The following is a 27771-nucleotide window of genomic DNA, read 5'->3' on the forward strand; positions in this document are numbered from 1 at the left end:
CGGACCGTACCCCTCCCACTCCACGAGATACTGAAGGCCCCTCGCCCGACGCCTCGAATCCAGTATGGAGCGAACGGAGTACGCCGAGGCCCCCCCGATGTCTAGAGGGGGCGGAGGAACTTCCCGCACCTCAGACTCCTGAAGCGGGCCAGCCACCACCGGCCTGAGAAGAGACACATGGAACGAGGGGTTAATATGGTATTGGGGTGGAAGCTGAAACCTATAACAAACCTCATTCACTCTCCTCAGGACTTTAAATGGCCTCACAAACCGCGGACCCAGCTTCCGGCAGGGCAGGCGGAGGGGCAGGTTCCGGGTCGAGAGCCAGACCCGGTCCGCCTCACTGCGGTGGTGATCTGCGTTCTCCTTTTGGCACGTCACGGCCTGCTGAAGGTGAAAATGGACAGCTTCCCATTTCTCCTCCACGCGCCTGAACCAGTCGTCCACCGCAGGAACCTCGGTCTGACTCTGATGCCAAGGCGCCAGAACCGGCTGGTACCCAAGTACGCACTGGAAGGGAGAGAGGTTAGTGGAGGAGCGGCGAAGCGAGTTCTGTGCCATCTTGGCCCAGGGCACGAACGCCGCCCACTCCCCCGGCCGGTCCTGGCAATAGGACTGCAGAAACCTGCCCACATCCTGGGTCACTCTCTCCACCTGCCCAATACTCTTAGGGTGAAACCCTGAAGAAAGGCTGATCGAGACCCCCAGACGTTCCGTGAACGCCTTCCAGACCCTGGACGTGAACTGGGGACCCCGATCAGACACTATATTCTCAGGCACCCCGTAGTGCCGGAAGACGTGTGTAAACAAGGCCTCCGCAGTCTGTAGGGCCGTAGGGAGACCGGGCAGACGGAGGAGACGACAGGACTTGATCCACAATGACCAGGATTGCGGTGTTACCCTGTGAGAGTGGAAGATCAGTCAGAAAATCCACCGACAGATGCGACCAAGGCTGCTGTGGAACAGGTAAGGGATGTAGCTTATCTCTGGGCAGGTGCCTAGGAGCCTTACACTGGGTGCACACCGAGCAGGAGGAAACATAAACCCTCACGTCCTTAGCCAAAGTGGGCCACCAGTACCTCCCGCTCAAACAGCGCACTGTCCGACCGATCCCAGGAGGACCAGAGGAGGGTGACGTGTGGGCCCAATAATTCAACCGGTCACAATCAGCAGACGGGACGTACAGACACCCAGCGGGACACTGGACGGGAGCGGGTTCTGTACGCAACGCCTGCTCAATGTCCGCATCCAGCTCCCACACTACCGGCGCCACCAGGCAGGAGGCGGGGAGTATGGGAGTCTGATTCATGGGCCGCTCCTCTGTGTCGTACAGCCGGGACAGTGGATCTGCCTTCATATTCTGGGAACCTGGTCTGTAGGACAGGGTAAACACAAAACGGGTAAAGAACATGGCCCACCTTGCCTGACGAGGATTCAGTCTCCTCGCTGCCCGGATGTACTCCAGGTTGCTGTGGTCTGTCCAGATGAGGAAAGGGTGTTTAGCCCCCTCAAGCCAATGTGTCCACGCCTTCAAAGGTTTAACCACAGCCAACAGCTCTCGGTCCCCCACATCATAGTTACGCTCCGCTGGGCTGAGCTTCTTCGAGAAGAAAGCACAGAGGCGGAGTTTTGGTGGCGTACCCGAGCGCTGTGAGAGCACGGATCCTATCACAGCCTCGGATGCGTCCACCTCCACTATGAACGCCAGAGAGAGATCCGGATGGGCCAGCATGGGAGCCGAGGTAAACAGAGCTCTTAGCTGCCCAAAAGCTCTGTCCGCCTCAGCCGACCACTGCAACCGTACGGGACACCCCTTCAGCAGTGAGGTAATGGGAGCAGCCACCTGGCCAAAACCCCAGATAAGTCTCCGCTAGTAATTGGCAAACCCTAAAAATCGCTGCACCTCCTTTACCGTGGTGGGAGTCTGCACGGCTGCAATGCGGTCACTCTCCATCTCCACTCCTGATGTGGAAATGTGATACCCTAGGAAGGAGACGGCCTGCTGAAAGAGGCATTTCTCAACCATGACATACAGGTCATGCTCCAACAGTCGTCCAAGTACCCTGCGTACCAAGGACACATGCTCGGCGCGTGTAGCGGAGTATATCAGAATGCCCGTGCAGGTCCCTGAATATCGAGTCTACAAAGGATTGGAAAACTGATGGAGCATTCATCAACCCATACAACATGACTAAGTACTCAAAATGCCCTGAGGTGGTACTAAATGCTGTCTTCCATTCGTCTCCCTCCCAGATACGCACCAGGTTATACGCACTCCTGAGATCCAGTTTCGTGAAGAAGCGCACCCCGTGCATTGACTCAATCGCCGTGGCTATAAGAGGTAGCGGGTAACTGTACCTCACCGTGATTTGATTGAAACCTCTATAGTCAATGCACAGGCGTAGACTGTGGTGATTAATTTTACTGTCAAGGTGGAAAGGAAGTCCAGGAAAATATATATTATTGTGGATGCGGCGGAACGGTTCCTTGGACTGAAAGACTTCTCGGCTGAGTTGCATGGAGTAATGTCAAAAGCCATACCATCCTCTCAGGTCATAGAGCCTGAGAAGGGAGATTTGAAGATGTTTTTAATTGTTTTATTTTGGTTGGATTAAGTTAGTTTTCCCTGTCACGTATGGGTTTTATTTATTTGTAATTTTTTCAACCCCGTCCAGTTGGTGGCAGTAATAAACCTTTTTGGGTTGTAGTCTGACATAAAACCCATAGAAGAAGAAGAAGACTGGTGATCGCATCCCCGCCACGTCATCAGGAAAGCGACAGAGCCACTTGCGACAAATGCTTTGCTGATCCAGAGTGGTTAGTATTATTTGAAAATATGGTGAAATCTGGAAAATTAAAATCTGGGGCCGCATCGAAACTGAAGCGATGGAAAAAGGGACACAGCAGCGACTCGAACCCCCAGACGAACCGATTCAGACAGGCTGCCAAAAGCCGTTTCTTCAGCCGCCCCTCGGGTAAGCATTTGCAGCGTGTTCGGCCTGAGACGAGACAACACGTGGAAAGTCAGCCAGCCAGCCACCCAGTGAAGTTAGCTAGCATACAGTCTGTCTACACATTTTCTAAACAAAGAAAGGCTAGCTGTTTTCAACTTTTGTAACGTTGCTAACTTTCTGGAAAGTTGTCAATGTCGTTTGAGTCCATTCTCATTGCTGTGTTAATAATGCAGCTATGCTGACATGAGCCATATCATATGCTAACTCCAACTAGCCTAGTGCCGACCATAGAAGTTCTAACTAACACGATCCTATGCTACGGGCTTTGGACTGTTTTATGGTTGGGGCAACGTGACCTAGAAAGTTTTGTTTGTGCAATACACTATTTCATAAAATATTTCTAAACGTTCGACCCCAAAACAACAACCTATTGTACATCCTTTAGTCTCTATATTTAACCAATAAACCACGTGATCCGTCATGCTTAATTAAGAACTGCGTTTATACAGCGGGTGGGTCTGATCCCGAATGCTGATTTTAAAAGCGCATTCCAGCCGGTGTCTATTCCATAAGTTACCACCGGCTAAATCTATGACGTTAAAATGCCTATTTACTCTGTTCCATCTGACTGCGCAATCCACTGTATCATCAGCACAGGCATGGAAGTTATAATCTTGATTTCCACTATAAAAAGCATCTAGACATTATCGCACTTATTTTAGACAAAGTTTTAGTTTTCAACAGCGGAGATTTGTGTAAACCTTACTGTCTCTCTCCGACATTTGCAACATTGTTAAAATATTCAAATTCTGTCTCCCAACTGTCCATAGTAATGAACGTGTAACGTTAGGGGTCGAGAAAGGGAGGCAGGCAGTGTTTCTCAACCAGTCGAATTCACGAATCAGCTGGCATCGTTTTTATGGATATAAACAAAGAAATGTCAATTTAAAAAAGGTCAAATGAAAAGAAGTACAGCTAGTTTGCAGTCTTTCCATCTTCAGTTTGAAGTTGTTAGCTGTGTTGTTGGCTAGCTCCTCTGAACAACAGTGTCCAACTAGAGAGCACAGTTTCTGTGCTAGCTGAAATCGTGCCTCATTAGCTCATTGTTATGGATGTATCCAAATAAATGTCACTAGAAAACAGCTCAAACAAATGCAGCTACTGTTGTTTTTCTGTCTGCAATGTTTGACGTGACTGTGAGTTGGCCGTAGTTGACTATCCAGCAAGCAAGGGATAAGAAGGCAATGGAACATTTGGAACGAACGACAGGGTCGCGTCCATAGATACAGAACAAAAAAGACTGAACGACTGGGTCTCGTCTCTGGCAACCGAAACAATAGAACGACCAGCCGGCTTGTGTAGCAACCCTTGGTGTGTTTCGGGATTATATCTTTTGGAAGAATTAAATAGTATGAATAAATTAATCTAAATAAGGTTTTTAATTCAATTATGTCAATCATTATTTGAATATGTTGGTAACTCGTTGTATAAAGTGATAATGCTCTCGAAGCTGTTGTGTAGGACACATTGGCATGGTTTGCCGGCCCTCGACTTTGTCTTGGGCCTAACACCGGTGCCATAATATCCTCCAAACACAGGCTTCTTGGGCATTGTCACTCGATTAGAAAATGATTGAATTTGTAATTGCATTACCCAATTTTAAAACCACCATCCACTAAGATGACCGAATGTCAGTCAGTAGTACATGACCCTTAGATACTGATATCTTCTCTCGCTCTCCAGAGAAGAGTGACCTGACTGTTGATGCACTCAAACTGCACAACGAGCTGCAGGCAGGAGCCCTGGAGAGGGATGACCGGGGAGATGCCTGTATGGAGGAGACTGCAGAGCAGGCCCTTTCAGAGAGGAGCGCAGGGACCTTCCTCAGCGGGTTGTCAGACTGCTCTAACCTCACCTTCAGAAAGGTGCAGCGCTTCTGGGAGTCCAACTCGGCTGCCCATAAAGAGGTGTGTAACTCTGGGGGACTGTACTTCTCTAAATGACCTGGTAACAGTGTACGTACAGTGTATTCGGAAAGTATTCAGACCCTTTGACTTTTTCCACATTTTGTTACATTACAGCATTCTAAAAATGATTCAATTGTTTTTGTTCCATCATTCTACACAGTACCCCATAATGACAATGCAAAAATAGTTTTTTAGAAATGTTTGCAATTTATTTAAAAATAAAAACCTGAAATTACATTTACATAAGTATTCAGACCCTTTGCTCAGTACTTTTTTGAATCACCTTTGGCGTAGATTACAGCCTCAAGTTTTATTGGGTAAGATGCTACAAGCTTAACACACCTGTATTTGGAGAGTTTCTCCTAATATTCTCTGCAGATCCTCTCGAGCTCTTGTCAGGTTGAATGGGGAGCGTCACTGCACATCTATTTTCAGGTCTCTCTGGAGATGTTCAAGACTGGGCTCGAGCACTCAAGGACATTCAGAGACTTGTCCCGTAGCCACTCCTGCCTGTCTTGGCTGTGTGCTTAGGGTCGTTGTCCTGTTGGAAGATGAACCTTCACCCCGGTCTGAGGTCCTGAGGGCTCTGGAGCAGGTTCTCATCAAGGATCTCTCTGTACTTTGCTCCATTCATCTTTCCCTCGATCCTGACTAGTCTCCCAGTCCCTGCTGTTGAAAAACATCCCCACGGCATGATGCTGCCACCATGCTTCACCGTAGGGATGGTGCCAGGTTTCCTCCAGACGTGACGTTTGTCATTCAGGCCAAAGAGTTCAATCTTGGTTTTCTTGTTTCTCATGGTCTGAGAGTCTTTGGTTGCCTTTTCCAAGCCCGGTGTCATGTGCCTTTTACTGAGGAGTGGCTTCCGTCTAGTCACTCTACCATAAAGTCCTGATTGGAGTGCTGCAGAGATGGTTGTCCTTCTGGAAGGTTCTCCCATCTCCACAGAGGAACTCTAGAGCTCTGTCAGAGAGACCATCGGGTTCTTGGTTACCTCCCTGACCAAGGCCCTTCTCTCCCGATTGCTCAGTTTGGTCGGGCGGCCAGCTCTAGGAAGAGTCCTGGTGTTTCCAGACTTCTTCCATTTAATAATGGAGGCCACTGTGTTCTTGGGGACCTTCAATGCTTCAGAAATATTTTGGTACCCATCGCCAGATCTGTGCCTCAACACAATCCTGTCTCGGAGCTCTACGGACAATTCCTTCGATTTCATGGCTTGGTTTTTGCTCTGACATGCATTGTCAACTGTGGGACCTTAAATAGACAGTTAAGCCTTTCCAAATCATGTCCAATCAATTGAATTTACCACAGGATGGTCAATGGAAACAGGATGCACCTGAGCTCAATTTCGTGTCTCATAGCAAAGGGTGTGAATACTTATGTAAATAAGGTATTTCTGTTAGTCATTATGGGGTATTGTGTGTAGATTGATGAGGAAAAAAATGTATTTAACCCATTTTAGAATAAGGCTGTAACGTAACAAAATGTGGAAAAAGTCAAGGGGCCTGAATACTTTCCGAATGCATTGTATGTTAAGGTTTGGCCAGGGTATGCCGTCATTGTAAATAAGAATTTGTCCTTAACTGACTTGCCTAGTTAAATAAAGGTGACATGAAAATGACACAACAGAAGCTGACAGCAACTGTGTATCACTGTTGTATTATAGTATTGTTAACCTCTCAGCTGCATAGGGTCTAAACTAATAACTTGCTAAAGATATTCACTCTTCGTATCTGTCTCGTCCCATAGATATGTGCAGTGCTGGCTGCGGTGACTGAGGTGATTCGATCTCATGGAGGGAAGGAGACAGAAACAGAGTACTTTGCCGCTCTGGTGAGTAGGGCCTAATGACTGCTTATGCCTGTCTATCATAGTTTGAATATTACTAGATGAATGACCCTCCTACAAAGGTGTAATTGCATTGGATGCTTGCAAGTGCGTAAGAACTGGAGGCATATTAAGATGAATGTTATTCTCTGTTGCTTTCTGCTCCTGCATTGAAGTCAATCAGAATAGTTTGTTTTCAGACTAAACTTGGTGTGTGTGTGTGTGTGTGTGTGTGTGTGTGTGTGTGTGTGTGTGTGTGTGTGTGTGTGTGTGTGTGTGTGTGTGTGTGTGTGTGTGTGTGTGTGTGTGTGTGTGTGTGTCTTTCTCTCTCTTTCTGGTTTCAGATGACCACCCTGGAGGCAGTGGATTCAGGGGAGTCTCTGGCTGCTGTAGCCTACCTCCTCAACCTGGTTATGAAACGGTTAGTCCCACAGTTTATCACAGCTCTCACCCATGCTAACTGTGGTCACTAGCTATGTTTCCATAAATTTGTCCAGTGATTTTTTGTTGTTGTTGTTGTCGTCGACATTTAGAAAAATAGATCCGACATTTACCTGCTAGAGTGTGTTTTCATTTATACTGAACAAAAATATAAAGTGTATGTCCCATGTTTCATGAGACCAACACTGAGTTGTTCCATGTGCACAAAAAGCTTATTTCTCAAAAATGTTGTGCACACAAGATTATCCATCCAACTGACAGTTGTGGCATATCAAGAAGCTGATTAAACAGCATGATCATTACACAGGTGCTCCTTGTGCTGGGGACAATAAAAGGCCAGTGTGCCATTGGAGGAATGTCCACCATAGTTGTTGCCAGAGAATTAAATGTTAATTTCTCTGCCATAGGCCGCCTCCAACGTTGTTTTAGAGAATTTGGCAGTACGTCTATCGGCCTCTTTAAAAAAAAAAAAAATGTCTCCGTTATCTGCCATTTCCATTACACATGTCGCAATTATGTTTTTTGTTCCAATGCTTTTGTCAAACAGACCTGGGTCAATGGAAACCTGCCTACTGTCTTCGGTCTGACTGGTCTATGTGTTGAAGTATTTGTTAAGTGATTTGAATATGTATGTTGTGTCCCTCAGAGTTCCAGCACCAGTGTTGATTTCTAAGTTCTCTGACACGGCCAAAGCTCTGATGGACGTCATGTCCACCCTGGCCAGCTCAGAGTCCGCCTCCGCACTCAGATGGGTGAGTGTGTGTGTGTCCGTCCGCCGGGTACCTTTTTTAACATAATTTTAAATCAAGTTTTCAACGTGTGTTTTCTTTCTCCAGATTCTGTCGTGCCTCTCCACTCTTTTGCGGAAGCAGGATGTTACAGTGTGGAGTTACCCATCGACTCTGCAGACATACCACGGTCTACTCAGCTTCACTGTCCACAGCAAGCCCAAGGTACGTGCGCCCGCGCGCACACACACACACACAGTACCTTCTATTCACAATCATTTGGTAATCAATTGTTTCCACTCTCCACCTCAGATCCGTAAAGCAGCGCAGCACGGTTTGTGTTCCATCCTGAGAGGCAGCGACTTACTGTTTACAGACAACGCCCCGGCCCACCACCCTGCTGCCGCGATGGCCGCCAAGTTCTGCATCAAAGAGATTGAACAGGCAGGAGGTACAACCCCCGACCTTTAGGGATTTTTTTTTTGTCCATGGTTTCATTTGAGCGCAGAGGCAACGATTTACGTCTATAATTTTTATTTGTTATGGAGGTCCGCTGTTTTAACTCTGTACTCTCGAAGCTTTGATTGACAGGGCTTGTGATTGTGCTACTGCAACACTGTCTTTAAGAAGTTCTGAAGCCAAGCTAGAGAACTCAAATCCCCCTTACATGACCCTTTAATTAAGCTTCTCTGTATTTTTTTATTTTTATTCAGGCAGTAAGGAGGACACCACCACCCTGCACGTCCTGGGTCTCCTGAAGGACCTCATGGTCACCTTCCCTCTCAATGCCGTCAAGTCCTGCTGTGAGACTCTTCTCAGGGTGATGACCCTTAGCCACGTGGTGAGAACACACACACACACACACAGACACACACACACCTCACCTTCCCAAACTGACCTCTCCCTGCTTTCTATCTCTAGTTGGTGACAGCATGTGCCATGCAGGCCTTCCATAAGCTGTTCAGTGGGAAACCCAACCCTGCTACCCTGTCTGCTGAACTCAATGCTCAGATCATCACGGTAAGGTCACAAAGCTAAAGTCGCAGCCTGGGATCCAAAAACACCACCACATGTTCATACCCCCTTCGCACTGTAAACCTGGGCTGAAAATGGTTAATTGGGTTAACAGTGCTGTGTTATGTTCTTTCTCTCTTCAGGCCCTGTATGACTACCTGCCCAGTGAGAATGACTTGCAGCCTCTACTAGCCTGGCTGGCTGTCATGGAGAAAGCCCACGTTCACCTGGCCAGGTAGGGTACTGCACCCGGGAGTGTACACTACACCGGAGTACACTACCCCTGCAGCAGTAAAAATGAAATCTTATTTTTAATTAACTGAATGTTCACTCTCTCCTCAGTGTTCAGTCGTCTCTAAGTCTGGGTCATCTCCCTCGTCTCTTCTCCACAGCCATGTCCTGCCTCCTGTCACCTCACACACAGGTCGTCTCTGCTGCCACCAATACACTCAAGGTAACATACTTCAAGCTCACCACTTTGTTTACGCCTACCCTGTTAAGTGGCCCTAACTGTGTGTGTGTGTGCTGTAGACACTGCTGTCGGAGTGTGTTGCCCCTCACATGGAGGAGATCGGTCCCGTCAGCCTCACCGCTTCCTCTGGAAACCCTTCCTACGTCTGCAAGATGTTCCGGTGAGAACACACACACACTCACCTAGGGATAGTGTGCTCGCTCACTAGGACTGGGTGATACGGCATAAATCTTATAGCTGATTCATGTTCTCTTCTTTTTTGTCGTTGCTAAATAAGCTTTGTTGCATAATTGAAGGTATTTCAAACAGTCAGGAATAATCTAATGAATTCAGGGCAAAAGACTTCAACCGTAAGACCCATAAATAGTTTAATTGTTATGTCAAAATAGTTGAACCTGTTTTGTTTTGCAATAGTCACTGATCTGGCTTTCAAGTCTATGAAAATGACCTTTTTGTTACAAGTGTAACTTGAACCATGCACGTCTGCTTTTAATGACCGACTTCTGGTAGCAGGCATTATAGACAGTTAATACAGGTCTTATAGACAATCTCTCAGGGACAAGCCCACCGAGTAGCCAGCTGATCTTTTATATTTAAAGTCTAGCCACCTCTGATCTATTTGCTTGCCTACAAGGTATAACAGTTGAGCTGTTCTGAATACACCCTTGTCGGTCTCCAACTGTTGGAACAACATGGCCCGTTCCCTTTGTTTAGATGTTGAAATCAAATGGCCTACCTGGATAAGAAGAAGCTTATTTCTCAGAATGAGAACGAGTTGCCAATTCCTTATGCAAGTATATTTTTATGCTCGGTGCACATTTATAAAAGAAAACCGACTACGGTGCGTGCCGCATGAAATTTGAGTGTTCGTTTTCCACAATCGTAGTTCATTGATACTCCCGTCTTAGCAGGCTCTGCTCAGTCCAACATTTTGGGAGTTGATACTTAAAAAGGGTATTGTTACGTAGGTTAGGTTTTCCTCTATTACGTTAAAGTAATGTCTCAATGTGTTTCGGTGTCCATATGATCGATTTTTATTGTAGATTTTTTTTTTATGTCGGACCAAACCTCAAATGCAAATAGCGAGTGGGAACTGCTTGTCAGAGAGGAAGAACAATTTCGGTCTCACTCACTGTCTCGCGCAGGGGTCAAGGCATAATTAGGAGTTTATATATAGATATTTATGTTTGACGTCCAGTTTTAAGCTGCCTCTCTGTGTCTTGTAGTATCGTGGAGGAGGGTCTGTCGTATCGTTTCCACGCCTCCTGGCCGTTCGTTCTGCAGCTGTTGGGCTGCTTCTACAGAGCAGCAGGGAAACACACGCACCCGGTCATGACCAAGGTAACGCTCCCCGACAGGACCAAGTTAACACACACACACACACACACACACACACAGTGGCTTTGTCATGCCCTAAATACTTACCACTCGTTATAGAACTGGACAATCCATTTTAACTTTGTTTCTCTCAGTCTCTCCAGTCTCTAGCGGACCTACGCGCCACCCCTCGGTTCCCGTTCTGTGGTGAGCTGGACCTGGCTGTCGGTGGCGCTGTAGAGAGCATGGGACCTGAAGTACTGCTGAACGCTGTAGCGCTCAACATCACTGGACTGGAGTATGTCTGCTACTGTGATTACTGTTTGTTACTAAGTTATAGCTGTTTATTACGTTAGTGGATTGTATTGGTTTTTTGAAGATTAGTTTATATTGTGTCTTTTCAGAGTTGACTAGGTTAATAATTGTGTGTGTGTGTGTTGGCAGAGACAATCTGGAGTTCCCTCGTAGTTGGTTGATCCCTGTCATACGCGATCACGTTAAGAACACGCACCTGGCTTACTACACGTCATATCTCCTGCCGCTCGCTGCCACGCTCCGACAGAGAGGTAAATGATGGTTTGTGTGGGAATGGGTGTAAGCGTAAACAATGCATCGCTCATTTCTGTGCCTGTCTGTGTGTTGTAGCTGAGGAGCTGGAGAAGGCTGGACAGAAACTGGAGGCTAAAGTCTACAAGACACTCCAGCTGCAGGTAAGAATATTTTTTAGATTAGGTCTCCATACTGTGAGGGTGTTCCGTCTTATATCTGTCATTTTTTAAATATTTTGTATAAAAAAAATTAAATACCCCTTTTCTCCCCAATTTCATGGTATCCAATTGGTAGTTACAGTCTTGTCTCATCGCTGCAACTCCCGTACGGACTCGGGAGAGGCGAAGGTCGAGAGCCATGCGTCCTCCGAAACAACCCAACCAAGCCGCACTGCTTCTTGACACAATGCCCATCCAACCCGGAAGTCAGCCGCACCATTGTGTCGGAGGAAACACCGAGCACCTGGCGATATCTGTCATTTATACCACGGCATTGCCGAATACTCCATTCTGATTGGCTAGAAAGGGATTCTAGAGTGGGCGTTAGTAACATATGTGCGTACAGTTGGAAAAGATATCGGACATCTCTGAAGTAGTTCCAACAATAGGCACCTTTTTACTGTTCCAAATCACTGCACCATGCCGTAGGGATGCACCGATAAGACATATTTTCCTTGACAAAAAACCCATTACTGATATTTAAAATTGTAGCGCCCTTTTATTAAGTATTCTAGTACAGTTAAATAGTTGAGACACACACACACACACACACTGACCAAAATGTTATTTTGTTGGCATTTAGCTATGTCCCCCATTACCAGTAAAACCTAATCAAAATCTATTTCTTTCACTTACTTGCCGTTTCGTTGTTCAGTCGTTTCATTCTCAACCGGGATGTCATTATACATGTCAAGCAGTGACGTTTCAGCTCTGTCTGTCCGTGGCCTCTTCGTCGGTGCGCACTGTCACTGTGTCCATTTCCATCTCATCCAGCTGTGTCTGTAACATTTCACGTAAACCCTGACTCACAATGAGTCAGAAGTTCCAAGTGGTGCTCGTGCTCTCATACTCCAACATGTTTTTACATTTGACCGGCTGTTTTTAGTAATTGTTGAATTTGGTTGTCATAGTGGCAGATTTTCTAGCAACAAACAATTTAGCTAGCTTCGAGCCTAGTGTTTGATTTGCAATGCCAATGAACAGTAAGGAACAGTGTCCTGACTCCTGGCGATGACAGGAACTTTTTCTGTACCAGCCGAAATCGCTCATCTGCGTAGGCTACTTGTTATGGATGTATCCATATAAATGTCACTAGAAAACAGCTTAAGCCGATGCTGTTAATCTCGCGGCACTGTTTGCCGTGACTTTGTTAGCTGTGATTGGCTAGCTAGAAGGCAGTGAATAATGAACGTTTCCAGCCTGCGTAGCAATCGAACAAGTAGAATGAACTAACTGGTGCGCGTCTCGGCAACCGAACCAATAGAACGAACGACCAGGTTTAGTGGAAGGATGAAATGGTACGAATTTACTTATCGACTGAAAGTATCGCTAAAAGTCATTTTGACCAGTAAATTTGTGCTTTAGTGATGTTTTGTTTAGCAACTGTGGTATGGGTGGGATAAACGGCTCCGCTCTATACATGATCTGGAACTCTGCGGAGGGCCTCCGCGTCGTCCATTATTTCCCCCCCCAAAAAGGACAGTGTCAGTGTTTATTCCTTACATATCTTACCAGACTCAAGTGTTGTCTCTCTCTTTGCATCCCTGTCAAAGCTATTGTGTACTTCCTGTCATAGCTGTACTATTCCTACTTAGGCCATATGCATTTAATGACGTGTTTAACGGATGCCCCTCATTTTTCTCAATAAAACCAAAAATTCTTCCTGTAGAGAACTTTCTCAAATTATGGCTGAACTATGTATCTTAAACTCATATCTCTTGATTAGGTTTTGAATATAATTGTTATTTCTTTAAAAACAACAGCATTTAATACAATTTGTATGGCCTCTGGTGTTCCAGCACTGAGGTGTTGTGTGTGTGTGTCTCTTTCTGTATCCCTGTCACATCTGCACCATGACAAGGTGTTTCGTCTCTCCCAGTGATCGTGTGTCCATTCCTGGACCGTACTCACTGGTGCGTTTCTGTTCCCGTCAGATCTGGACCATGCTGCCAGGGTTCTGTGTGGGGCCCTTGGACCTGCTGGTGTCGTTTAAAGGTGTAGCAAGGGCACTGGGCATGGCCATCAACGAACGGCCTGATCTACGACTGACCATCTGCCAGGCCATACGCACACTCATCACTAAGAGCTGTAACACCGGTACGCACACAGGCACATACGCTTGCGCATGCATGAACTACCCAGGTATTGAACCAAGGTTATCTGCATGCCGTTAGCCCACTGACCTAAAGCCTAGGCATTAGCTCAAGTTTCTCATCACGTGATGATAGTTCCCAGAACCACCTCTATTACACACACACACGCTATGTAGGTCAGTCGCTAAACACTCCTCTGCTATGTTCCCCCTGTAGACGAGGAGAAGGCGGAGGTGGGGCGTTTTGCTAAGAACTTCCTGCCCATCCTGTTCAACGTGTTCAGTCAGCAGCCTGCTCCGGGAGACAGTGCCCCCTACAGGATGGCTGTCCTAGACACCATTAAAGTCTACCTGACTGTCACAGACCCACAGGTACACACTCTGGCTCTTGGGGGGGGGTGGGGTTTCCTCGCCTCCTTCTCAAAACGCAATGGGGGACAAGTTCCAAAATTCCTCTCCTCGGACCTCTCCTCCCCTGAGTTTTGAGAAGGCGAGTAGAGAAGATGCAAGGAATCTAGGAAACACTGAGAGAGCCTCTTTCATGCTCATTCATTTACACACTCACACCTCCGTGCCTCAACAAAAATGCCTAATAAAAATGTACGTTTTGTCTCCTCCTGGTGGTGTAAATGTTTTCTCTCTCAGATGGTGTGTACCTTCCTATCGAAAGCTACAGAAAGACTCAGCAGCCCAGACAGCACTGAGTTCATACGGTAGGAATGTGCTTAGTTGTGTTTGGGGTGAATTACATGATTACATTTCTGTATTACAATTGAATTGCCAATGACATTACTGTACAATGCCAAGACACATTCACATGAACATTTAACAAACCAAGAAATCTGAATCTTACATCTGTGTCTCCCCCCTCCAGGATGTCTGTCATGGACCTGATGGTTGCCATGGCACCCTGTGTAGATGAGGTCACAATGAGTCAGACCTTTGAACTGATTCGGCCATACTTGGAGGTTAGGACACGTGACATTTTGACTGCGCAGAGATGGTTTCCAAACCAGCCATATTATTTTAAATACCAAAACGCATCACTTTTTAAAAGTGCGTAATATATTGTTTAGATTACCAGGAGTCGAATAACAGATAAAAAAAATTCGCAGCTCTTACGTGTTTCCCTTTCTGATTTTTGTGTGTGTAGAATAAGGAGCCACACATGCAGAAGAAGGCATACCGCGTATTGGAGGAGATGTGCGGTGGGGAGAGGGAGGAGTGTAGATCTTTCGTTCTCTCTCACCTGGAGACGCTCAAACACGTTCTGCTGGGGACACTGAAGACTGCTTCGTCTCCCGCCAAGAGGGTAAGGCTGCGCCTGCGCTCCGCGCCCTTACAGAGTGCACGGGCAGCTCGACCAGCTTCGTTTTGTCTAACTCTCCCTCTTTCCCGTTTCCTCTCAGCCCAGACTAAAGTGTCTGATCCACATTGTGAAACAGCTGAGTGATGAACACAGAGACTTCATCACTGCCCTGCTACCAGAGGTATACACACACACACACACACACGCGCACATACTCACGCCAGCACTCGCCCACTTACACTATTCTTTAACTCTCCTAGGTGATCATATGTACTAAGGAGGTGTCAGTGGGAGCTCGGAAGAACGCCTACACTCTACTGGTGGAGATAGGACGCGCTTTTATCAGGTTCTGTGGCGATGCCAAAGGTAAGGATTACTCGACCAGAGGCTCCGGTTAGGCTTGCATGTCCTCTCGATTCTCACTATCGCGGAGAGTCACTCCCCGTCTTTCTGTCCCTGTGTCTCTGTAGAAGCCTTGGAGCAGTACCTCCTGTTGGTGTACGTGGGGCTGACCGGCTCCGTCACTATGATCACATGCACAGTCCTGGCTCTCACCAGACTGGTCTTTGAGTACAAAGGTAAACCAACTCTATTCCCCCTTTACACCGACAAACTGTTTACGGGGGGTGTTTGTGTCCCTCCAGTTCGCGGCGTTCGGACTTGTTTCACGGAGGGCCGAGTGTCTGCTGGTTTTCCTCCTTTCCTTTGAATTTGTATCCAATTGAGACGTGGACGACCAGGTGCGGGGACTTCCTAACCAATCAGTGGCCTTTAGTTGATCGATCTAGTACATGGGAGGGGTGAACACCGCGGACGGTCGGCTCTCCGCGGCGGGAGTTTGACAGCCCTGCTCTAGCTGATTTTCATCGCTGGAGCAGCTGTTACAAAGTGTGTGTGTGTGTGTGTGTGTGTGCCCAGACTCTATAGACATGGGGTCGATGGAGCACCTCCTACACAACGTGTGCCTGCTGCTGACGTCTCACACCAGGGAGATTGTCAAAGCAGCGCTCAGCTTCGTCAAGGTCATCCTCTTCATCATGGACCCCACGACACTGGCCGGCCACGTCACCGTGATGGTAGGGGTTGTGCGGTTTGTGTCTGTCTGCGTAGCGGAGAACCACTTATGTCGGTGCTGAAGTCGGGTTTGCTAAACTTTGCTCGAACATGGTTGTGCGTCTCTCTCTCAGATGGAGGGTGTTGGGAACATCAAGGATGACGTTAGGAGACACTTCAGGACGAAGCTGAAAAACATTTTCACCAAGTTCATCAGGAAGTTTGGGTAAGTTTAGGCCACATATTTGATTTCTGACACTTTTCGCTCTGGAGTTTGCGTGCCTGATGATTTAGCCTTTATGTGGATCTGAGTTGAAGAGTGGCGTGCTGTAGCTGTTTGTATCAATACCCACATGGCAGTAATGGACTGTGACGTATTTGGATATTGTACATACATTGGCCCAGATGTTCCATATCCTTTACAATACTCGTTTTGTCCGAGGTACTTGGCACACCCCTAATAATGACGTCATTCACAAGGTGGGGGTGGGGGCACGTCTGAGACCACTCTCTCTCTCACACACACACACACACACACACACACACACACACACACACACACACACACACACACACACACACACACACACACACACACACAGTCAGTTCGCTGAGGCAGTAGATCATCTTTGGGAGGGATGTGCGAGAGGGACTGATTTTTAAATGAATGAATAAAGTTTGTGGCAATAAGCTTTGAAATCAGCATATTTTGCGTGAGTTTCACAAAGAACTAGGAGAGTTTATTGACGTTAGCTTCAACTGTAAGCTAGCAAGGAAAGTTAGACGACAAAGCTGAAATCTTATCAGTATCACCTTGCTCTGTAAGGGCATTGCTAACAGTAACGGTTTCAACATTTCTACATGCCCTGTCGCATTATTCAAGAGTGTGTTAGCTCCCCACTCATGCTGCACAGAAGCTAACATGATGTATCCCAGTGCAGGTTAGCAATGAGTAAGTACAGCAGGCACGGTGCACGCCTCGTGCTGTAAGGGGGACATCGGCTGCGGATGATAGACTGATTTGACCGGGAGACACATTTGACATTACCGGAAGTGACAAACTCTAGTACCGAAACTTATTTCATGTTCCGTATTGAAAAAGTACAGACGTTTTCCGTACGCCGTGCAAGACTACATGGGCATATGGTTTACATCGTTTTCATGCTCATTAAACCATTTTTACCACGCTTGCCGTATGGATGGGGGCATTGCCATGGTAGCCAAACTACTGGCCTCCCCCACATTTTTATAGATGACTCTATGCATTATGGGATGTTAATTGCTAGAGTCATATGACACGCCAGTGCGTCAAGTCATTTTGAATAGCTCCCTGTGTGTTTTAAGCTACAAACGTACCGTCTTTCTGCCGAAATAACGCTTGCTCCTATTCCACGGAGCTTGTGAAAGCGGTGTTTTTCTACACGAGAGGATCCGGACAAGAATATGGTCATGCAACCATCTGTAAAAACCCGAGCTAACAACTCATACGAACTCGGCAAAAGAGAAGACTCGAACACGACAGTGTCGTTTGTTTTGCTGTCCGACATCCACAAGCTTTACGGCAGTCGTTTGAAATGAGGGTATGGGAGTCTGAAAGTACAAAGAGGACAGACACTTAAATCGTATTCCTTGTCATTTATTTGCCGTTTCTATGGACTATAGCAGCAAAGGCCCCATTTTTTTAAATAAAATAAAAATGTATATCTACTGGGGTTCTAAAATTCCAAATGATCCATGATATGACTATCTTACAACAAATCCATATGTTACCTAGATATTGCGAACCAAGGGCGTAGACTTATAGGGCTTAACTCTGGAACCACACCTGCGTGGAAGTATCTGCTTTCAATATTTATTTTATTTGACCTTTATTTAAGGAGGCAAAGTCAGTTAAGAACAAATTCTTATTTTCAATGACGGCCTTGGAACAGTGGGTTAACTGCCTGTTCAGGGGCAGAACGACAGATGTGTACCTTGTCAGCTCGGGGATTTGAACTTGCAGTCCAACGCTCTAACCACTAGGCTACCCTGCCGCCCCATATATACACTACCGGTCAAAAGTTTTAGAACACCTACTCATTGAAGGTTTTTATTTTTACTATTTTCTACATTGTAGAATAATAGTGAAGACATCAAAACGTGAAATAACACATCAGCACTCCAGCACTTTCCTTCTTGGTCAAATAGCCCTTACACAGCCTGGAGGTGTGTTGGGTCATTGTCCTGTTGAATAACAAATGATAGTCCCACTAAGTCCAAACCAGATGGGATGGCGTATCGCTGCAGAATGCTGTGGTAGCCATGCTGGTTAAGTGTGCCTTAAATTCTAAATAAATCACAGACGGTGTCACCAGCAAAGCACCCCCACACCATAACACCACCTCCTCCATGCTTTACGGAGGGAAATACACATGCGGAGATCATCTATTCACCCACACCTCGTCTCACAAAGACATGGCGGTTGGATCCAAAAATCTCCAACTTGGACTCCCGACCAAAGGACAAATTTCCACTGGGCTAATGTCCATTGCTCGTGTTTCTTGGCCCAAGCAAGTCTCCTTCTTATTGGTGTCCTTTAGTAGTGGTTTCTTTGCAGCAATTTGACCATGAAGGCCTGATAGCCCTCAATGGTTTTTGCGACTAAACTTGAAGATACTTTCAAAGTTCTTGAAATGTTCCGTATTGACTGACCTTCATGTCTTAAAGTAATGATAGAATGTAGTTTTCTCTTTTCTTATTTGAGCTGTTCTTGCCACAATATGGACTTGGCCTTTTACCAAATAGGGGTATGTTCTGTATACCCCTCTACCTTGTCACAACACAACTGATTGGCTCAAACGCATTAAGAAGGGAAGAAATTCCACAAATGAACTTTTAACAAGGCACACCTGTTAATTGAAATGCATTCCAGGAGACTACCTCATGAAGCTGGTTGAGAGAATGGCAAGAGTGTGCAAAGCTGTCAAGGCAACGGGTGGCTACTTTGTAGAATCTCAAATATAAAATATATTTGATTTGTATTCCATTTTTTTGGTTACTCTATGTGTTATTTTATAGTTTTGATGTCTTCACTATTATTCTATAATGTAGTAAAAATAAAGAACCCTTAAATGAGTAGGTGTTCTAAAACTTTTGACCGGTAGTGTGCACTGAAAAGAAATATAAACGCAACATGTAAAGTGTTGGTCCCATGTTTCATGATTTGAAATAAAAGATCCCAGAAATGTTCCATACGCACAAAAAGCTTTTCTCTATAATGTTGTGCACACATTTGTTTATATCCCTGTTAGTAAGCATTTGTCCATTGCCAGTATCATCCATCCACTTGACAGGTGTGGCATAGCAAGAAGCTGATTAAATAATGTGAAATACTTTGATTAGGGCCTTATATAATTCATTTATTTTGACAGATTTTCAGTGTACTCTGTGTTCCCTCATTTACTCAAGTGTTTCCACTATTTTGGCAGTTACCTGTACATTAAAAAACAAGTGACATATTTAGGCCTGTGTACATTGTGTAGGTTTGAGTTGGTGAAAAGCAAGCTGCCCGTGGAGCATCATAAGGTGTTGGTGAACATCCGTAAGGCTGAGGCCAGAACCAAGAGATCAAGACTGGCCGACGAAGACCACGACGACTCAGACAGCGGAGACGACACGCCAAAAGCCAGAGGAGAGAGGTATACACCCGCTACGCTACTCTTGACTCCCGTAATACACATCTCCACATTCGATTTGTGACTTTCTCTCTTCATCACTTCTTTTGTCCACTTCCCTCCCTCAGTATCGAGGAGATCTTGGCCGATTCAGACTCTGACATGTCAGATGACGAAAGGCCTAAGGGCGCTAAGACCCAGAGGAAGCCCACAAAGCAGAAGGGGCGGGCCTGGCTGAAGGAGGGACATGGAGACGACCCACTCAACTTCCTGGATCCCACTGTCTCCCAGAGGGTCTTGGGTAATGGAGTCTTTACTCTCACCTTTGTGGCGTTGAAACTACGGCTGTGTTTCATTCCAGGGAGCGTATTTCCTTCCCTTTGGTCGTTCAGAGCAGTATGAAACATCTAGAACTGCTTACATCCATCCAGTGGTCTCCGATCAACGAAGGGAGTGATCGAGGGAAGGAAGGATTGTCTGGAATGAAATATGGCTAATGTTGATCTAGATTTGTTCATTAGGACATGCAAAGGATTTTTTTTTAAACATTTTGCGATATGAAAATGAGCAGTTCTTATTCGACAAGTCAAGGTAGTTTCTTGCTGGTAATGTCAGTTTTCTTCTTTTTGGTGCTTACTGAACACGACCCATGGTTTTTGGCGGGCAAGGAGATTCATTGTTTTGTATGGAGAGTATATGTATTGACCTGGGAGAGTGTGTGTGTGTGTTTCAGCCACCAACCCAAACATGAAGAAAAGGGCAAAAGTTCAGCACAGCTTCAAGGTCACGTCAGACGGAAGACTCATCATCAAAGAGGACAATGACGAGGGAGTCAAGACTAAAGGTAGTAGGACACACGCTCACACACACACACACAAACTCTTCGTTATGGGAGGAGAGAGAGAAGTGATCTGAACTTCCCTTCAACCACAATTTCATCTACAACTAATTAAAATAAATGTCATGAATAAATGTATACTTTATCATTCAGTTTGTGGAAATGGAAATTAGTATTTTGCCTTCACCCACATTACTCCATTTCTACATCTAGTAATAGTCTATCATAACCACTGATTGGAAGTGAGTCTCCTGCTTCTGCTAGCTCTTTGGGGTCCAGGTCGGTTTACTGTGAAGCACAAATTATGATGTGAAACGGGCTTTATAAATACATCAGCGGCTTTATAAATACACAAATCAATATTTTTTTTTTAGTTTACATTTCATTGATGTTAAAGCAGTATGATGTCTCTCTTCCCTTACAGATGATGAGGGAGAGATGAAAGACATTCTGGAGGAGGCTGGAGTCAAGAGTGTGAGTATCCATCAGCATTGCCTGCTGATTGTCCACGTTACCATGGGACCTGTGCTCACTGTGGCGACTTCCTTTCCTAGACGCGGTACACTACCTCCCCATGTCCCGAATAGTCCGCAGAAAGCTCCTTTCATTTTGTAGCATCGGGACAATATGCACAAACACTCGTGAAACTGGCTTCATTGGAGGGATTACAACCCAACCTGTTAAATGCGCCAATCCTAACGTCCACTCAAGTCACATTTTCACTTAGGCTGCATTTACACAGGCAGCCTAATTCCGATCTTTTGCCATTTATTTGTTTTTTTTTGATAAATCATTTGATAATTGGGCAACGTATCAGAATTGGGCTGCCCATGTAAACGCAGCCCAAGTCTCCCATTTGACATTAATTAGGTTGGGTAAAGTAAGGATTTGCCACAAAATGAATATCATTGCGTAAAAAGTTGCCTGCGGAGGTTACCGACAAGGGTGGGAAGAGTACTGCAATATTCGACTTAAGTAGAAGTACAGTTTAACCTCATTCAATGTACCGTAATTGCTGGACTATTAAGCGCACATAAGCCGTACCGACAGAATTTTTTACAAATATGTATTTTGTACATAAATAAACCGCACATGTCTATAAGCCGCAAGTGCCTACCGGTACATTGAAACAAATGAACTTTACACAGCCTTTAAACGAAACACGGCTTGTAACAAAAATAAATAGGCTTTTAAACGAAACACGGCTTGTAACAAAAATAAAAAATAAATAGCGGTAAACAGTAGCCTACCAAGAAAGTCAAACTTCATTGCGGTGGCGATTGTTTTGGCTTTCAGTCGGATCTGCACAGTTCCAACGTCTTATCATCGACTCATTAAGGCCAAGCTCCCGTGCAGCAGCTCTATTTCCTTTTCCAACAGCCAGATCGATCGCCTTCAAATTGAAAGCTGCATCATATGCATTTCTCCGTGTCTTTGCCATGATGAGGGTGACAAAATGACTACGGTAATCAGAATGATGGCAAGTTTGAGCGCGCTCGATTTACGTCACATTATGTGACGGTGCTCAGTTTTTTGGCGGCATGAATCTTGTGAGAAAATGAAAAAAAACATAAATTAGCCGCGTCATTGTATAAACCGCGAGGTTCATAGCGTGGGAAAAAAGTAGCGGCGTATAGTCCAGAAATTACGGTAAAGGCAAAATGGAGATTTCTGCCTAAATAGACATACCCAAAAGTACCTGCTATTCATGTGTAATTACATGATTCTGACATGCAAAAACTTGGTATATATTTGGAAAGAAGACCTAGGAGATTATGAGGAAATTAACCCGAAAACCGATAGGAGTTACAGTTGAAGTCGGAAGTTTACATACACTTAGGTTGGAGTCATTAAAACTCGTTTTTCAACCACTACACAAATTTCTTGTTAACAAACTATTGTTTTGGAAGGTCGGTTAGGATATCTACTTTGTGCATTACACAAGTCATTTTTCGAACGATTGTTTACAGACTATTTCACACTTATAACTCACTATCACAATTCCAGTGGGTCAGAAGTTTACATACACAAAGTTGACTGTGCCTTTAAACAGCTTGGAAAATTCCAGAAAATAATGTCATAGCCTATCAGAAGCTTCTAAAGCCAATTGACATCATTTGAGTCAATTGGAGGTGTACCTGTGGATGTATTTCAAGGCCTACCTTCAAACTCAGTGCCTCTTTGCTTGACATCATGGGAAAATCAAAAGAAATCAGCCAAGACTTCACACAAAATATTGTAGACCGCTACAAGTCTGGTTCATCCTTGGGAGCAATTTCCAAATGCCTGAAGGTACCACGTTCCTCTGTACAAACAATAGTATGCCAGTATAAACACCATGGGACCACGCAGCCGTCATACATACCGCTCAGGAAAGAGAGGCTTTCTGTCTCCTAGAGATTAATGTACTTTGGAGCAAAAAGTGCAAATCAATCCCAGAACAACAACAAAGGACCTTGTGAAGATGCTGGAGCATACAGGTACAAAAGTATCTATATCCACAGTAAAACGAGTCCTATATCGACATAATCTGAAAGGCCGCTCATCAAGGAAGAAGCCACTGCTCCAAAACAGCCATTTTCAGACTACGGTTTACAACTGCACATAGGGACAAAGATCGTACTTTTTGGAGAAATGTCCTCTGGTCTGATGAAACAAAAATAGGAGCTGTTTGGCCATAATGACCATCATTATGTTTTGGAGGAAAAAGGGGGAGGCTTGCGAGCCGAAGAACACCATCCCACCCATGAAGCACGGGGGTGGCAGCATCATGTTGTGGGGGTGCTTTGCTGCAGGAGGCACTGGTGCACTTCACAAAATAGATGGCATCATGAGGAAAGAAAATGTATGTGGATATATTGAAGCAACATCTCAAGACATCAGTCAGGAAGTTAAAGCTTGGTCACAAATGGGTCTTCCAAATGGACAATGACCCTAAGCATACTTCCAAAGTTGTGGCAAAATGGCTTAAGGACAACAAAGTCAAGGTATTGGAGTGGCCATCACAAAGCCCTGACCTCAATCCTATAGAAAAAGAGTCAAATGTTTATTTTACTCAGCGTGTCAAGGTATTCAGTGTTTATTTTGTTTATGCTTCACAACGCTAACCTGAATGTAGGTAGTAGCCATCTTGAAATTAGGTCATTGGCTCGGCCTCCCCTTATATATTTGTATGCCCATATATGGTAGTAAGTCACACCCAAGATTTAAGGCACTGGCCATCAATGGCCAAGAATTTCAGCTTTCTGCAAGACATCCTGCATTTGCAGATAGCCCCTATCGTTCTCATACCAGACTTTACATTTAAGAGGTTAATGAAATTTTACTCAATTAGAAGTAAAATTACTGGTGTAACCCCCCCCCCCCCCCTCGTAAAAGTAGCTTATTTAAAAAGTACTCAGAGTAAAAGTAATTGTTATTAAAGATTGACCTTGAGAATTAGCTAATTTCGTTAGTATTACAATTTTCAGGTAATATCTTTTCCAAGCACTAAAAGAAGAGGAAATGAATGTACAGTAGGAACTAAGTTCTTTTATTTGATCAGTTGTGACCAACAAGGCACATCTGTATGTTAATAAAAATAAGCAATTAAAATGTAAAGTTAAATAAAAAATAAAAAAACTTTACAAAATAAAGCGCATAAACAAAGTTGCCAGACTTCAATATAATTCAGACTCCAGAAATAAACAATTGTAATTCTGTCAACCATCAATCACTCATTCACCTCTGTTACTTTTAATTTATTTATTTTATTTCACCTTTATTTAACCAGGTAGGCTAGTTGAGAACAAGTTCTCATTTACAACTGCGACCTGGCCAAGATAAAGCAAAGCAGTTCGACACATTCAACAACACAGAGTTACACATGGAGTAAACAATTAAACAAGCCAATAACACAATAAACAAGTCAATGACACAGTAGAAGAAAAAAAAGTCTATATACAGTGTGTGCAAAAGGCATGAGGAGGTAGGCAATAAATAGGCCATAGGAGTGAATAATTACAATTTAGCAGATTAACACTGGAGTGGTAAATGAGCAGATGATGATGTGCAAGTAGAGATACTGGTGTGCAAAAGAGCAGAAAAATAAATAAAATAAAAACAGTATGGGGATGAGGTAGGTAGATTGGGTGGGCAATTTACAAATGGACTATGTACAGCTGCAGTGATCAGTTAGCTGCTCAGATAGCCGATGTTTAAAGTTGGCGAGGGAAATAAAAGTCTCCAACTTCAGCGATTTTTGCAATTCGTTCCAGTCACTGGCAGCAGAGAACTGAAAGGAACGGCTTTGGGGATTATCAGTGAGATATACCTTCTGAACTTTCATGGAACTGGCTGACATTTAACCATTTACACTCTTTCCCTCCCTCACCAGGGTGGAAAGAGTACTGAAATATCCCACTCAAGTAGAATAACTGTTAATGACTTAAAAAAGCACAAGTGCTCGTAAAATCTTCTCTAACAGTAACACGAGTATTTGAAATGTGTTACTTCCTACCTCTGACACAACTTCTGAAACCTCTGAACTCTCCCCCCCCATCTCTTTCTCAGATAAAGACTAAGAAGAGGAGATTCCAGGATGGTCACTACGATGACGACATGGAGATCGAACCCCAGCTGAAATACAAAGGTACAGCTGACTATTAGTCTGTCTCCGTTTGTCAGTTGGTGTCCGCGTGTTCTGGTTGCTGGTCTGTCGTCTCTTGTGTATGTATTCATGCGAGTTTCTTTCTTTCAGCTGGCGGCTCGGGGATCCACAGACCGCTGGGTGGGAGCCGAGACCTGGGGGGAGACTACAAGGCCAAGGTGACCCATGCACACAGGCTGACGTGTGTTTCGGCTGATTTCAAACGGGGACTATTGGTCAGCTCTTTGTTGAATCTCCACGAGGCTAAAGTGTTCGTTTTTTTTGTTTGTTTTTCTCCAGAAGGGTAAAGGAGACGTGAAGAGGAAAGGAAAGGTTGAGCCGTATGCCTACATCCCGATGAGGAAAGCACAGCTCAATCGCAGGTAAAAAACATAGCAAGGAACTAGTAATAAACATGGTAATAATTGTAGTAGGGTTGTAATGGCGTAAGTTTAATAACCTGTTTGTGTGTGTGTGTGTGTGTAGGAAGAAAGCAAAGATGCAGGGACAGTTCAAGGGCATGGTGAGAGGGGCCAAGAAGGGAGCGCAGTCTGGGAAGAAGATGCAAAGGAACAAGAGGAGGGCCTGAAGAGTTTACATCCAACTGTTGATTGTGTGTCCTTCTGCCAGTTGTCCCAAGAGGGTCTGTGCATAGAAATACAATTAAAGCTCATTCTATGGGTCTGAGTCTATGCAGTTTATTGCTCAGGCATACCCCCCTGAACAACCCATGTATGTCTGCGAGAAACAATGTGGGAGAAGGAACGAGAAAAGGATTTTAAAAAGTCTTCAAATAGATCTGTAGATTTTTTTGGGGGGGGGGGGGGGTCTTGCCTAATTCCCATTGTCATCAATGGATTCAATCAGGCATACACATGAAACTTTAGCTTTTTAGGCGTGTTCAATCCAAATGTGTAAAGATGGATAAACGTCTGTTTTAATGTATTTATGTACCCTACTTTAAAGGGTGGAAGAAAAATGTTGATGGTGTGAAAATTAAGAATGGCATGTTATTTCTCTGTTTGACCGCTAGATGGTGATCTAGATTGCGGTTGAATATAAACAAGAGTTGGTTAAAATTCATATTCCAGCACATGAAATGAGGATTACTGTTTGAATGTATTAAACTATTGATTCATCAGACTTAAACAGTTTTCTTTGTTTAAGATTGACATGAAGAAAATAGTTAACAGAAGTGGGGTTTTTGCCAAATCCAAAATCAACACCTAGCCCCAGACACTTCTCCATTTAAGATTTGATTAACATCAGCAATATGGCTTCTTCTATATGGCGTACACTCATCCCCTTCTTCCGGATCTACAAGGCGGCGTACCAAATTGGCTGTAGGGTTGGGGAGGCTGGGAGTTTATCCTCGGGAGGCTTTGACTGTAGTTTTTGAATGAAGCAGTCAGTCGTTGCTGTGGGGAGCCCCGTTCACGCCATACTAAAGCAACAGTGAACAGGAGAGCAAGAGAATGGCTCCATTCATGAGATGACTAGAGTACTACAACACTCCTACTGTTCATTGTTTTGACCAACCCCTCTGACACAGCAGAGGCAAAGGAAGTCTGGCTGCTCACTCTCTCCTTCCTTCTCTTGCACTCTTTCTAATCTCGTCACCCAGACCCAAATATCTGTGCTATGTTAAGTCTCACGAGAGAATGCCCTCTGTAACCTGAGCAGATTTCAAGATAATAAGGACCATGAGACTGCACAAGGGTTGGTGAGTGTGAAATCTGTTATCACTTGAAGCCTGAATTCTTGTCTTTGGGCTTATGGTCAGCAAATTATTCAGGTCAGTAAATTTAAATATTTTAGGGGTAGGGTCTAGGGAAAGAAGTGGGTTTTGTACAGACCAGGAAAGAGTCACCAGACGTGAGTCATGTGAAGCCGTCACTTGTTACATAATTAGTCGTAGGGCTGCACCCGGAACCGATGTCCATTTGAGTAATTATATATCTAAACCAGAGAGGTTCTCTGAGGAGACTGTCCCATACCTCTCTGTTCTCAGGTATCTCTCTGAGGGGGGAGGCAGATGTTCTGGGCCATTCTGGGAATAAATAGACGAAAACTGTTTGCCTTTTTGATATTTGGGAGCACTGAGTAATTATGAACTCAATCTGATAATCCATCAAGAGTTTCCTTTCAGCACGATAAATTAACTACATTTACCAATGAGGGTCTTAACAGAACCGAAAGTGTAATCTGTTTAATTAATAGCACATTTACTGAAGATAGAACCATGACATTTTATTAACCTAAAATAATAAATATGTCTAGGTTTCAGCACTTCAACTTATTTATTATACTCGTCATATCTGCTCAACTGGTTAACATGACTTTGGGAAAGTCACTCGCATATAGGGCTGGTGTATAAAGAATAACAACTGGACACCCCTTCAAATTAGCGGATTCAGGTATTTCAGCCACACCTGTTGCTGACAGGTGTATAAAATCGATCACACAGCCATGCAATCTCCATAGACAAACATAGAATGGCCTTACTGAAGACCTAAGTGACTTTCAACGTGGCATCCTGTCATAGGATGCCACCTTCCCAACAAGTCAGTTTGTCAAATGTCTGCCCTGCTAGAGCTGCTCCAGTCAACTAAGTGCTGTTATTGTGAAGTGGAAACGTCTAGGAGCAACAACGGCTCAGCCGCGAAGTGGTAGGCCACACAAGCTCACCGAATGGGACCGCTGAAGTGCGAA

At 44.8% G+C, this 27771-nt stretch overlaps 1 protein-coding gene across 1 annotated transcript; it reads left to right on the plus strand.

Moving 5' to 3' along the window:
• Positions 1–2749: 2749 nt before the first annotated feature.
• Positions 2750–26202, plus strand: rrp12 (ribosomal RNA processing 12 homolog). The gene is made up of 34 exons (XM_055901848.1): positions 2750–2975; positions 4698–4921; positions 6671–6754; positions 7093–7169; positions 7836–7941; positions 8026–8142; positions 8230–8368; positions 8631–8758; positions 8839–8937; positions 9075–9166; positions 9274–9385; positions 9463–9563; positions 10630–10744; positions 10876–11018; positions 11165–11286; positions 11366–11430; positions 13422–13584; positions 13797–13951; positions 14225–14292; positions 14454–14547; positions 14733–14891; positions 14989–15069; positions 15149–15254; positions 15359–15466; positions 15807–15964; positions 16076–16167; positions 19463–19618; positions 19723–19895; positions 20328–20438; positions 20857–20906; positions 24984–25062; positions 25171–25238; positions 25360–25442; positions 25546–26202. The coding sequence occupies exons 1-34, from the start codon at positions 2837–2839 to the stop codon at positions 25646–25648; spliced, it is 3870 nt and encodes a 1289-aa protein (XP_055757823.1). The 5' UTR covers positions 2750–2836; the 3' UTR covers positions 25649–26202.
• Positions 26203–27771: the final 1569 nt, after the last annotated feature.

This window comes from Salvelinus fontinalis, chromosome 37 (assembly GCF_029448725.1).
Source record: "Salvelinus fontinalis isolate EN_2023a chromosome 37, ASM2944872v1, whole genome shotgun sequence".
NCBI classification, from domain to species: Eukaryota; Metazoa; Chordata; class Actinopteri; order Salmoniformes; family Salmonidae; genus Salvelinus; species Salvelinus fontinalis.